General features: G+C 49.5%; 1 protein-coding gene across 4 annotated transcripts in view; it reads right to left on the bottom strand.

The window, feature by feature from the left end:
• The window catches only part of CFAP61 (cilia and flagella associated protein 61), a 126,869-nt gene extending 113,900 nt beyond the window's left edge, over positions 1-12,969 (bottom strand). The window contains exons 1-5 of one of the 4 annotated variants that reach the window (XM_081015135.1): positions 12,855-12,949; positions 12,024-12,114; positions 10,362-10,527; positions 10,125-10,275; positions 1,035-1,111 (exon numbers count right to left, since the gene is read on the bottom strand). In XM_081015135.1, coding sequence (XP_080871261.1) covers positions 1,035-1,111; positions 10,125-10,275; positions 10,362-10,519 — 386 coding nt within the window. In that variant the 5' untranslated portion in view covers positions 10,520-10,527; positions 12,024-12,114; positions 12,855-12,949. Of the gene's footprint in view, positions 1-1,034; positions 1,112-10,124; positions 10,276-10,361; positions 10,528-11,049; positions 11,072-12,023; positions 12,115-12,854 lie in introns of those variants that run through there. The other 3 variants (XM_081015132.1, XM_081015133.1, XM_081015134.1) reach the window with 3 other exon arrangements.
• Between the last annotated feature and the right edge of the window lie 6 nt (positions 12,970-12,975).

Below are 12,975 nucleotides of genomic sequence, written 5' to 3'. Positions count from 1 at the left end.
TAAATAAGATGGGCAATAAGATATAGTAAAACAGGAAGGCATTTTTACAAAAGGAGAAACTGTACCACATCAAATGATGAAGAAATTCCAGAGACAATTTATTTTAAGGCCAGATGAGAGCTTGCAGAAAACCAACCTGATCTCTGGCTGAAGCAAATAAATTAAGCTTAATCATTCAGGCAAAATCTGCAGGTTTCTTATTAAACTGAGGTATGAGCTATAGGAAGCATAAGAGGTATTATGTAATTCAGTCTTATCCTGATTTCAGGCCAAGGTTATCTAACTGGAGCAATGAGTTCTACCAAACATACTTTTAATATTCCATTGGAAACTGCCCCACAGCCTACTGAACAAAGTGGTACTACTGTCACGATATCTGCTTCATCCTATTAAAGACTGAGTCAGTATACTTGATATGGGATTGAAAGAATTAACTGCAAGATGTACTACATGATGAAGCACAGTAAACATTTATTTATTTTCATTCTAATAAATGTTTCCAAAGCTAACCTAACACACATTATTTTTCATAAAGAAGTCTGATTTTGTCCTCTATTTGGAGAATTCAGACTGTATTTTTCTTGTAATTTCTGTTCAATCTGCACAAATGCTGGCTAGCTGAGCAGAAGACAAAATGAACCAAATATCACATGATCAAGTACCACATACAAAATTCAACGTTAATTCTGTCTGTCTCTATGACACACGCACACAGCATGTGAATCAATACCTCAAAGTTTGTACAAATACTTGGAACCAGTGGCTAATTCACACAGATCTTTTTGTCTGTCACTAGGAAGGTTGTTATGCTTGTGAGAACTAAAATAGATAATGTAGAAGTTATCTGTTTACCTAACCAAGACTTTCCTTGTGACAGTAAAACTTAAAAATAGAGACTGAAAACAGCATTGCCTACAATCCAGTGAATATTTGTACATACATGCTACCAGCTAAAATGGGATTTAAGCACTTTCATTATTATTTAATTAAAACACCAACCAGGACCTCCACATTCGCTATATAAATCAACTTACGTCATAATTTCATGGCAACAGTCAACAGCATATCCATCTGTTGCCACAAAAAGATGCATAAATAGTGTATTTAAAGGCTGTGAATGAAAGATACAAACAATTCAGCACAACTTCCATTCAATTAAATAAATAAATTGCAAAATGGCAGCTTAGGCACTGTTCTTGCAAAATATGTGTACAAAATGATGCAACAAAATAGTCACATAATTAGATAGCTACAGAATTAAGTCATTTAAAAAACATCTATTTAAAGCGCAATAGTATCAATTATGTTCATTAGCAAGGATAACAGTGCAAGCCTATGAGTGTCTACACAGAAGTAGGCCCATTGATTCCAAAGAACTTACTCTCAAGCAAGTGAATATAGGTTTGCAGATAAATAGCTTAAATTTACAGATAAATAGCTTAAATACAGATTAAATTTCCGCAGGACTGCCAGAATAAACACAGAACTCCTGATAGAGGTATCCCATAGCTGAAAACGGTTGCTGACCCCTGCTGCTGTTCAGCACTGAGGACAGCTCATACTCTAAAGAGATACTGGATTAACAGCTATGGTTTTGTGGAGCTAGACCTTTAATGACTAATATACTATTTCCAGGGCTGTATTATTTTTTATATTCAAAGCAGTGGCAAACATTTTCAAGAGAGAAGCTTCAGGCAAAAGTTTAACCCTTCCCTTAGCCATTGGGTTCCATTCTCCAAAGCTGGGATGAACTGATGCCTAAAAATGTCAACATGGGAGGCAAACACCTTCCCCAAAGAGAGTGCCAAATGAGGAACTGCAACTGATAAGGCCTTATCTCATACCACTATGCCATGGGTCATATCAAAAGGCAGGGCTTCCCTCACTGATCTCAAAAACTTGGTTTGGCAGCTATTGGCATAGGTGTCCCCCCTTTAAGTACTTGGGCCCCAAGCTTTTCAGGGCTTGTACATCAGCACCAACACCTTGAATTGGGCCCAACAGCTCACAGATATTCATCTCCTTGACATCTGATGGGAGGACGTTCCACAGGGTGGGCACCACTACTAAGAAGGCCCTCTGCCTGTTTCCTTGTAACTTCACTTCTCATAGTGAGCTTGATCTCAGTGTCTGGGCTGAACAACTGGGGTGGAGATGCTCCTTCAGGTTTACAGTGCCAAGGCCATTTAGGCCTTTAAAGGTCAGCACCAAGAGCTTGAATTGTGCTCGGAAATGTACTGGGAGCCAGTGTAAATAAACTGTCCAGGTCCAGGAACATACGGTGAACGAGCCAGAGCTGAGTTTAAGGCAGTCTTCACCACTAAACCACCTGGGTCTCTCGAGAGAACTTAGAATTCAGGAGTACCCTGAAGATATGCCCCTATTCCTTTTAGGGGAGTGAAACCCCATCCAGAACAGGCCATCTGCCTAATTTTGGAACCAGAGAACCAGTATAGCAGTCGTGTCGGGATTCAGTTTCATTTTAATTAGTCTAGCCCATCACTGTCAATGCCACACACAATGGTCCATCACCTGTACAGTCTCTTCTGACTCAGGTGGAATGGAGAGAGAGAGCAGGGTATCATCAACACACTGGTGACACCATACTCCAAAATGCCAGATGATGTCTCCCCGTGGTGTCATATAGATATGGGGGACAAAAAGGAACCCTGTGGGGGTCCACAGCCACAACTGCCAAGGACTCAAGCAGAAGTTTATTTATTTTATTTATTGAATTTATATACCACCCTATACCCAAAGGTCTCAGGGCAGTTCACAGAATAAAATCAGAATATAAAACCACCAAATACATTATCAAAATAACAACAACAACCGAATAACACCCCCAACATATTAAGTCCCTCAAAGTTGTCTGGTAGTGAGCCAACAGGTAGGAATATAACCACTGTAACATAGTGCCTCAGCTCCCAAGCAACTCCAAGACAGCCACTCCAAGAGAATACTGTAGTTGATTATGCTGAATATTGCTAAGAAAACCAATAGGGTAGCACTTCCCTCAGTCTCCCTCCCAGTAATGGTCATCAGAGGATAACTAAGATGTTATGCTGCCAAACCCAGATTGAAACAGATAATCTGTTCCATCTGAGCATGTCTGCAGCTGATCATCATCACTCTCTCAATCAGCTTGTCCAGGAAAGGGATAGCTGAAACTGGGCAAAAATTATCACGGGGCTGGGAGGACCTTTTCAGGAAGGGCTGCACCACCAATACTTTCAAGTGGGAGGACATCAGTCTTTCCAGCAATGAGGCATTAACAATTCTCAGGACGTACCCATCAATTCCCTCCCTGCTAGATCTTAGAATTTATTGTGGACAAGGATCAAGAGAACATATGGCTAGCTCAAACCTTGCAAACTTCTTATCCACATCATCAGCCTGCAGTAAGTGAAACTGATCCCATAAAGTTTGACCAGAAAGTGCTTCTGGCGCCATGGGACACCGTGGCGAGTGCCAGAGTGGATGGAAACACCGTTTACTTTCCTGCCACAGTGGTACCTATTTATCTACTTGCACTGGTGTTGTGCTGGTCCCGGGGGGAGGTTACCGTGGGGCGAGGTCCAGCACCTGAGTCGAGTGTCATCAGACAGTCCTCCACGGGCGAAGCGGGGTCCAAAGCGAGGAGCCAGGCAAGGACAGGAACTCTGGAGAAACAGGATTGGGCGCTGGCCGAAACAGCTCTTCAACAACGTTGCTCCCGCCACCTGGGACTGGGTTGACTGGCCTTTATCTTCTCTGAGGCCAGGGGTGGTCCTGAGGATCCGGCACAGGCGCAGGCGCTTCAGAAACAAGGCCCTGCCCCAGTTTAGCCGGCCCTGGAGGCAGGGATTCCTGTGCAGGCTGGGATTCCTCCGGTTCAGCCTCTGAATCGGATTCCCAGGCCATCACACCATCCCCCCTCCCAGGCCCCCCCCTCAATCGAGGGTCTGGACCTGGCTTGCTGGGGTACGCCGCATGGAAATCTTGGAGGCAGGCAGGCGCATGGACGTTGGCTGCTGGTTCCTCAGGTCCATACCCCTTCCAGTCTATAAGATACTGCAGCTTTCCCCTGCGGTAACGGGAGTCCAGAATGCGTTCCACCTCGTACTCAGGCTCCCCCTGAACCAAAACTGGCTGCGGTCGGGGATGGTTCGGGTGGAACTCGTCAGGCGGGGCCACCGGACTCAGAAGGGACCTGTGGAATACCGGGTGAACCTTCAGGGTTGCGGGCAACTGGAGACGGAATGCCACAGGCGAGACCTGGTCCACGATGGGAAACGGGCCGGTGAAATGGGCGTCCAGCTTCCACGAAGGTCGAGAGGGGTGGAGGTGGCGAGTGGAGAGCCATACCAGGTCACCAATGTGGAGTTCCGGCCCCACCTGGCGGTGGCTGTCAGCCTGGGCCTTGTACGCCTCCTTGGCCTGGCGCAGTTGCTCCATCAATAGCTATTGTTGGGACTGGAGCTCTTGAAGCCACTCCGTCACTGCAGGGACCGCGGATGCCGGCAGCACATCCGGGAACAGCCGCGGATGATAACCGTAACTGGCCTGGAACGGGGTATGCTGGGTGGATGCGTTCACCGCGTTGTTGTAGGCAAACTTCGCCAATGCTAGGTGGTCAACCCAGTCATCCTGCTGGTAGCTGCAGTAACACCAGAGGTACTGCTCCAGCACCGCGTTCGCCCGTTCCGTCTGGCCATCGGTCTGTGGGTGGTAGGCTGATGATAGACAGACCTCTGTCCCGAGGGTCTGGTGCAATGCTCGCCAGAAATGGGATGTGAACTGGACGCCTCGGTCGGACACCACACGCTCAGGTAGGCCATGCTGAAGGTATAGCTGAGCCGTTTCCTTAGCTGAGGGTACGGATGGGCAGGGGGCACAGTGCACCATCTTAGTGAAATGGTCGGAGAAAACTAGGAGGCAGGTATAGCCACGAGCCAGGGGTAAGTCCACTACAAAGTCCAGTGAAACCGTGTGCCAAGGATGTGGTGGGACTGGCAATGGCTGAAGTAGGCCGGGGGGGTCGCCCGGTAGGGCCCTTGGCCCGCCGGCAGACGTCACAACCAGTGACGTAGCGAGCCACGTCAGCCTTCAGGCGGGGCCACCAAAACTCGCGGCTTACCAGATGGGTGGTCCGATACCGCCCAAAGTGTCCCGCTGCTGGGGCATCATGGGTCATCCGGAGAACCTCAGCCCACAGTGGCCCTGGCTGACCGTGGTGCAGCAGAAGACCCTGATGCAAGACCAGCCCCGGATACTGAGGGCATGACCCTTTGGCCAGTTCCCAGAGTCGTTCCTAGGCCCAAGCGTCGACCCGCTGCTGTTCCCGCACCCGAGCCTGCAGTGGCTCAGCCTCCTGAGTGGCCAGGAACGCAGCCGGTGGTAGGATCGTGGTTGGTATTGCTTGCTGTACCGTGTCTGCGATGTCTTCAGGTTTCCGGGACAGGGCATCCGCCTTCTGGTTTTGGGAGCTAGGAATGTAGCGGATCCGGAACTGGAACCGGGAAAAGAACAACACCCACCGGATCTGCCTTTGGTTCAGCTTGCGGGTGGTCTGGAGGTACTCCAGGTTCCAGTGGTCGGTTATCACCTCCACCGGGTGTCGTGCCCCCTCAAGATGGTGGCGCCAGACCTCAAAGGCCACTTTAATGGCCAGTAGTTCCCGCTCCCACACGGTATAGTTATGCTCTGCTGGAAGGAGCTGGCGGGAATAGAAGGCGCAGGGTTAAGAGTAGCGCATCAGCCCCGTGCTGCTGAGACAAGACGGCACCAAGAGCCATGCTGGACACGTCGGTCTCTACCACAAAGGGTCGAGAGGGATCAGGATGTTGCAGGATCGGTGCTCTCTGGAAACAAGCTTTCAACCCCTGAAATGCCTCCTCCGCCTCCTTGTCCCAGGAAAATGGCGTCTTGGGGCGCAGTAGCCGGGTCAACGGGGTGGTACGATGAGCATAATCTGCAATGAAGGTCCGGTAATAGTTGGTGAACCCGAGGAATCGCTGTAGGTCCTTGCGGTTCCGAGGTGCCGCCCACTCCCGAACCGCTGCCACCTTCCCAGGATCCATCTGCACCCCATCTGGAGAGAGTCGGTGACCAAGGAAGTCCACTGACCGCTGATGGAACTCGCACTTGCTGAGCTTTGCATACAGGCGGTGCTCCCGCAAGCGCTGCAGCACGGTCCAGACATGACCCTCGTGGCTAGCCGGGTCACGGGAGAAAACTAGAATGTCATCCAAGTACACCACCACGTACTTGTCTAGCAAGTCCTGGAACACATGGTTGATGTACCGTTGGAACACAGCGGGCGCGTTGCACAATCCGAAGGGCATAACCAGGTATTCGAACTGCCCATACCGGGTCCCGAATGCTGTCTTCCGCTCATCCCCGGCTCGGATCCGAATTAAATTGTAGGCCCCCTGGAGGTCTAGCTTGGTGAACACCTGCGCCCCTTGCACCCGCTCCAGCAACTCCAAAATAAGGGGCAAGGGGTACCGGTCTGGGATGGTAATTTTGATCAGGGCCCGGTAATCATGGCAAAAGCGAAGCTCCCCACACTTCTTCTTAACGAAGAGCACTGGCGCAGCGGTGGGCGAGGTAGAAGGCCTAATGAAACCACGCTCCAGGTTCTTGTGCAGGAAGTCCTGCAGAGCTTCGTGCTCTGGCTCCGTAAGAGAGTATAAGCGACTCACCGGCAGGGGCGCTCCGGGCTGGAGGTCTATTCCGCAGTCAAAAGACCGATGCGGCGGCAGCTGGTCTGCCCCCGTTCCTCGAACACATCTTGGTAGTCCCGGTACTCAGCGGGGAGCGTTACTGCAGCCTCCTCAGTGGGCGCGGCTGCTAGCATCTCGGACCGAGCATGGGGACATGGGTCTGGGAAGTGCACAGTCCGATTGACCCAGTCAATCTGAACATTGTGAGCCTCCAGCCAGTCCATCCCGAGCACCAGGGGGAACCGGGGCATGGAGGCGATGTCCAAAGTTCGCACCTCTCTGTGCTGCTGGAGACACAGGACCAAGGGCTGGGTCTCCTGAGTGACGGCACCCGAACGCAGGAGCCGTCCATCAAATGCCGCCACCTGTACCGGTTCTAGCTTGTTCTGAAGTGGCACCTGATGATGAGCGGCAAAGGCAGCGTCCATATAGGAGCGGGTTGCCCCCAAATCTACCAGAGCATGGGTAAGAATCCAGGGCCCACCTGGAGGGTAGAGACACACCAGAACCATGAGATGTCGCAATTCCACTGGTGAGGGCCCCTCTTGCATGGTTTGGGACCCCAGGTTGCCAGGCCCTTCGGGTACCGAGGTTGGCGGTTTTCCTGTGGCTGGCATCTTCTCTGGACAGGATCGGGCGTAATGTCCACTCCCACCACAGTAAAGACACAGGTTCCCCTCCCGACGCCGTGTCTTCTCCGAGGGGGAGAGGCGAGGTTGCGCAGCCCCGAGCTGCGTTAGCTCGTCTGGCGACTCGGCTGTGGCCGTGGACCTGCTGGGAAGGACTGGAGCCAGGAGCCGGGAGTGCTGGCGGTCCCGGGCCTGGCGACGGTCCTCCAACCGATCGTCTATCTGCAGGCTCCGCTGAATGAGGGTGTCCAGCGTGGTGGGACGATCCATCGTGGCCAACTGGTCCAGTATCTCGTCCGACAGTCCCTTAAGATACTGGTCCTGAAGTGCAGAGTCATTCTAAGACAAGTCTTGCACCAACAGCCGAAATTCTGTGGCGTAGGCGGCGGCTGTGGACTTGTCCTGTCTCAACCGACGAATCGCCCGATTGGCTTGGCTCTCCTTCAGAGGATTGCCAAACGCAGTCTCTAAGTGGTTACAAAACCCCACATAGTCTGTTAGCAAAGGAGAGTCTTGCTGGAGCAGTGGCAAAGCCCACTTGGCCGCCTGGTCCTTTAACAAACTGATCAAAAAGTGCACCTTGGTGCGGTCGTCAGGGAAGTTCCGGGCTTGCCCCTGAATATACAACTTGGCCTGGGTGAGGAACATGGGAAAGCTGGCCAGGGCCCCATCGAATTTCTCTGGCAAGGCCACTGGGTACTTGCCAGGAGCTGCGGCGTCGGCCCCAGGAGCTGGTAAGGTGTCCAACCGCTGCTGAAGTGCCGTAACCACATTGCTTAGCTGCTGAACGGTGTGGGTCAAGGCCTGGTTCTCCTAGGCCAATGCCACCAGCGCAGCTGCCTGGTCAGCCATGGCCTCTGGCTCTTCCCGAACGCACCCCAACGAAGGGGGAGTGCGGGTGTGGCGGGAGCAAACTGTGCTGGTCCCAGGGCGAGGTCCAGGACCTGAGTCGAGGGTCGTCAGACAGTCCTCCACGGGCGAAGCGGGGTCCAAAGCGAGGAGCCGGGCAAGGACAGGAACTCTGGAGGAACAGGACTGGGTGCTGGCCGAAACAGCTCTTCAACGACGTTGCTCCCGCAACCTGGGACTGAGCTGACTGGCCTTTATCTTCTCTGAGGCCAGGGGCGGCCGCCTCTCCTGGCCTTAAGGCGAGCACTCCTCCTGGGAGAAACCAGTTCCCTCCGCCTCTCTGCCCTGAGCCTCTGCAGCTCAGGAGAGGCTGGAGGGTTACTGGACCCAGGGGGAGACTCACCTTCCCCTGACAGAGCTCGGAGAGGCGCACCTGCAGGCACTGTGTCCTCAACCACCTCCGGAGCCAGAGTGGATTCACCTGGTGCCTGCTCCTGAGGATCCAGCACAGGCGCAGGCGCTTCAGAAACAAGGCCCTGCCCCAGTTCAGCCGGCCCTGGAGGCAGGGACTCCTGTGCAGGCTGGGATTCCTCCGGTTCAGCCTCTGAATCGGATTCCCAGGCCATCACAGGTGTGCTTTTGAACTGCTAGGTTGGCAGAAGCTGGGACAGAGCAAAGGGAGTTCACTCCATCATGGGGATTCGAACCACCAACTTTCTAATCAGCAAGCCCAAGAGGCTCAGTGGTTTAGACCACAGCGCCACCCGCTTGCCTTATGATGGCTATATATAGAATCAGTGAGAATATATGTTAGAAGACATGTATATGCTTCTGACAGCAAAACCTGAGGGTGCACATGCTAGCTAGATAGCAGTTTCATGTGAAGAGTGTAACATCAATGTGTAAATTCAGCTCTGTTCAGAATTGTGGGGGCTTCCCCACAAATAGACAAAGAAAGCTGAGTGGAGATTATACAGGTGCTGCCTATTTTGGCTTTTTGTTGTTTTTCTCTTCTTATCCTATACCTTCCTCTCTACCAACACTTTGGGAAAATTAGCTGCTAAAGGAGATATAGAAAATGCATGAAGAAAAGTTACATTTGATAGTCTCTACTTTTTATATTTACTTCAGGGAGTCTTCCAAATTCTTTTACTATTTAGAGCCCAGCATGCACAGAGGATGGTTTTGACATGATCAGTAGAATAGATAGACAGGATTTGAATTGGAGTGTAAAATAAGCCTCTTCTTAGATTCTATAGATCCCACCCCTTTTGGTTTATGACCAAGAAAACGTTTATTTCCACTTATCTTCAAACTGTAGTACATCTTTCCAATGAAGAGTGCGGCTATTCTCCAATATATTCAAGGAGGTATTCCACAGGAAAGAGGCAGTGAATCAATGAATTAAATCAAAATAGCCTGGTTTGCACATAATACTAAGCCAAAATATGGCTTAGCATAAATGAGCAGTACAGGTACAGAGATCAAAAACCAGACTGCCTCACTCATCCCCTGTTCTGCTGCTGTTATGATATTAGAAGTGACACATAGCATTATATGTGAATCTGGGCTTGTAGTTTATTTGGTGTTTACTACTTATGGTTTGCTTGGAACAAGACAAACCACAAGCTGAGATTCACACATAATGCTAAGCCAAATCATGGCTTAGCTCCACGTACTGTGGCAATAGCAGGAGCAGGAAAGGAGGGAAATGCCTGCATTTTCACTCTGTGGAGCAGCACACTTGCTCATTAATGCTTAGCAGTGGTTTGGCTTAGTGTCATGTACATTTCCACATTTACCTTCTTGAACAGGACAATTAAAATTACTGTGCTCAAGCGTGCACAGTATAAGCGGGCCTTGTCTATTCTCTGCAATGACCACACACAATATGTAAAACCTTTATCAGTAACATTTTGAAGGGGAAAATGTTCCTTACCGTACACTTGTTTTGAACATAATTTTGTTCTAAGTACTGTTCCCAATTGGCTTGATCAACAACATCCCAATTGGGATAGTCCAGAAATACAGCATGAGCAACAGTTACATTCTTCTGATTAACTAAAGTCACTGCAAGATTGGCTTTTTCTCTGTAAAACAAACATTTAACTTTTGTTAATGAAACAACTAACAGGAAATTAGATGCACTATAAATGTTTGCAATGTTGCTACTTACAAAAGATAGATGACATTAATTCTGCCAAATAATCTTTCTGTATTGTATTTCATGTGTTGGACAATATTAGGAATATCATGGGATTCTGTTCTTCTAGCACTGAATATGACAGAAGATGGTGGGGTAGATGATGCTGTTGCAGGAGACAGTGAAGACATTGTGCATTCTGCAGCAAAAAAGAAAAGAAAATATTTCCTATTCTTCAATGACTGACAGTAAAACATATCACTGAGAATCACAAAAATGAATTCATACACTTTAAACATAAAATGATTTCAACAGCCAGATACTAGCCACATTTCCCTGAAAGTAGGTCTGATGTATTTGAATTAAACCTACACTTACAATGAAATAAGCTCACTTAGAATTGTAGACTGACGTTTATTTGGTTAGGATTGGGAAATTTATGATTTATGCTTTATCTGAATAAATGTTACAGAATTTCTATAACTGCTCTGCTTTCACAAAGCAGGTCTACAACACCACCACAGAGTCTTCTTGTATTTGTCAGCTGTCGCACTTAAATAATGGGAGTTACCGTTTTGTACAGAGATTGAAAGATCAGTCTAATTCTGTTTGGTTTCCCTTTTGCATGGTTTGCCCCTCATTCCCTTCCATCCCATTTCTGCATAAATGTGTGACAATAAAAAATCACACAAACCTCTGGATCCCCCCATCCCCCGCTTACATTTTCACAACGTAGTCTGCCATTTACATTTTTTATAATCCTGGTAATAGCTGCTTGGAGCAGCTAGGAAGCAAGGTTCTTGTGATAAGAGTGGAAAACAGAGCTACAAATGGTCTTGGGAGCACTCCACTCAGAGCACCTCACAGAACTTCAGGGTGTGTGTGTGTAGATTCCCATGAAGAATATGTCTGATCTGTCTGTTATCCAGGTGGTGTGGATCAGGTGAATTCACCTGAAATAGAGGACAGGAGAGGGATCCCACCAAATTTCTCCAGAATCCCTAGTTTTGTAAGGTTATGCTACTGTCCTTAGCACCACTGCAGAACTCTAGGAATGGCAGCTGAAGTAGCTGTCTGCGCAAACTGATGGGAGAGTAGGCCTAAATGTGTTGAATGGAGATTATTTCAAAGTGAAGTGTGCATAGAAATGGCATGCCTCGAGTACATTCAGGTATAGAGAAGGAAGTTATTAATTTTTGGAGTGTTACTGAGTGTTAAAAGGAGTAAAAAACATGAAAGGTTATACTAACAAGTGCAATTCTGTCACTACAATCTGCAAGAGTGAAGTCATATTAAATGCTCTCTCTCACAAAAAGTTCCCTACACACTGTAAGTGGCACATCAAGGACAGGACAATTATAAACCTTAATTAATTAATTATACATATATACATACATATCCTGCCTTTGTCCCAAAACAGGACTCAAGGTAGTTCACAGATAAAAAAAAAGAACCACTAAAAATGTAGGGAAAAAATCATTAAAAACAATTAAACATTGATAGAATTAAAACTATACATATATAAAATCTATTAAAAACATACAAATAATTGCAAAAAAAGCACATAAACCTTTCCCGGTGATGTGCTAGCTTACTAGGTGGAGATCATTACATGACATGAGCATCTCCAACCTGCAGGCTGAAGCAATACTGAATTTTACCACCTCATTGCTGTTCTTGGGCTGTTCTACAGACCTTATGTAACAGAGAAAGATGGTAGAGTTATTGTGAGGAGAGTTCTCTGATCTGCACCCTGGACAGAGTATGAATCGATAAGTTCTCCACACTAAGAAAGAGTTCCAAAGTTTTACTGCAAATTGTCTTTAACTCGGTTCAAAAAAGCACACGTCATAAATACAAACCAACACATTGCTCTTACATACAAACCAACAGCTAGCAATGCTGTTCAGTTACCTTTAACTTCTTATTCTTAATATAGTCCAAGAACTATTCTCTCTCTGACCCCAGAGAAGCAAGTTACTTCTGAGAGAGAGAGCCAGCCTCCCGGTTAACAGAAACACGAAACCAGAGACTCCGCCCTCTCCTTGCAGCTTTAGCCGCGAAAGCACCTCCTGCCCGGGATGCTAGTCCGGACCAGCCACTCCTGAAGCGAAGCGGGGCCCCTGCCTCCCGGGGCAGCAGGATCCCGCCCAGGCCCGCCTCGCCCACGGCTGCCCCCCCCCGGGGTCTCCACCTGCTGCTCGGCGTGACGCAGAGAAGCCCCCAGGCCTCGGACTCCCTCGTCCCCCTGGACCCCCTTCTCCGGGCGCAGCTCTTCCTTCCTCCCGCCCCGCAGCAAGTTCGGGGTTCGCCTCGGGTGTCAGCCCGTCACGCTTCTCTCCCCGGCAAGCGCGACGCCGGGCTCCCTCGCCGGCTGGGTCGGGATGGAGGAGCCCTGCCGGGAACCCTGCTCACGCTGCCGGGCTTAGGGCTCCCAAATGGCGGGACCAGACCAGGTGCCGCGGGGAGTTGGAAGGGATCCCCGAGGGTCCTCTGGCCTCTGCTGGGGGACAGCCGGGGACTCACCTTCCTTCCGCGCCGCTTTCTTCCGGGACTCGAGCTCCGCTCGCCAACTGGCTCCGACGCGCTTGGCCGTTGCTATGGCGACGCAGAGGCCCGGCCTCCCGCCGCGCGCGGCATGCTGGGA

The sequence above is a fragment of the Podarcis pityusensis genome, assembly GCF_964106645.2.
Source record: "Podarcis pityusensis genome assembly, chromosome: 7".
NCBI classification, from domain to species: Eukaryota; Metazoa; Chordata; class Lepidosauria; order Squamata; family Lacertidae; genus Podarcis; species Podarcis pityusensis.
This window is presented reverse-complemented; position numbering and strand designations above follow the sequence as displayed.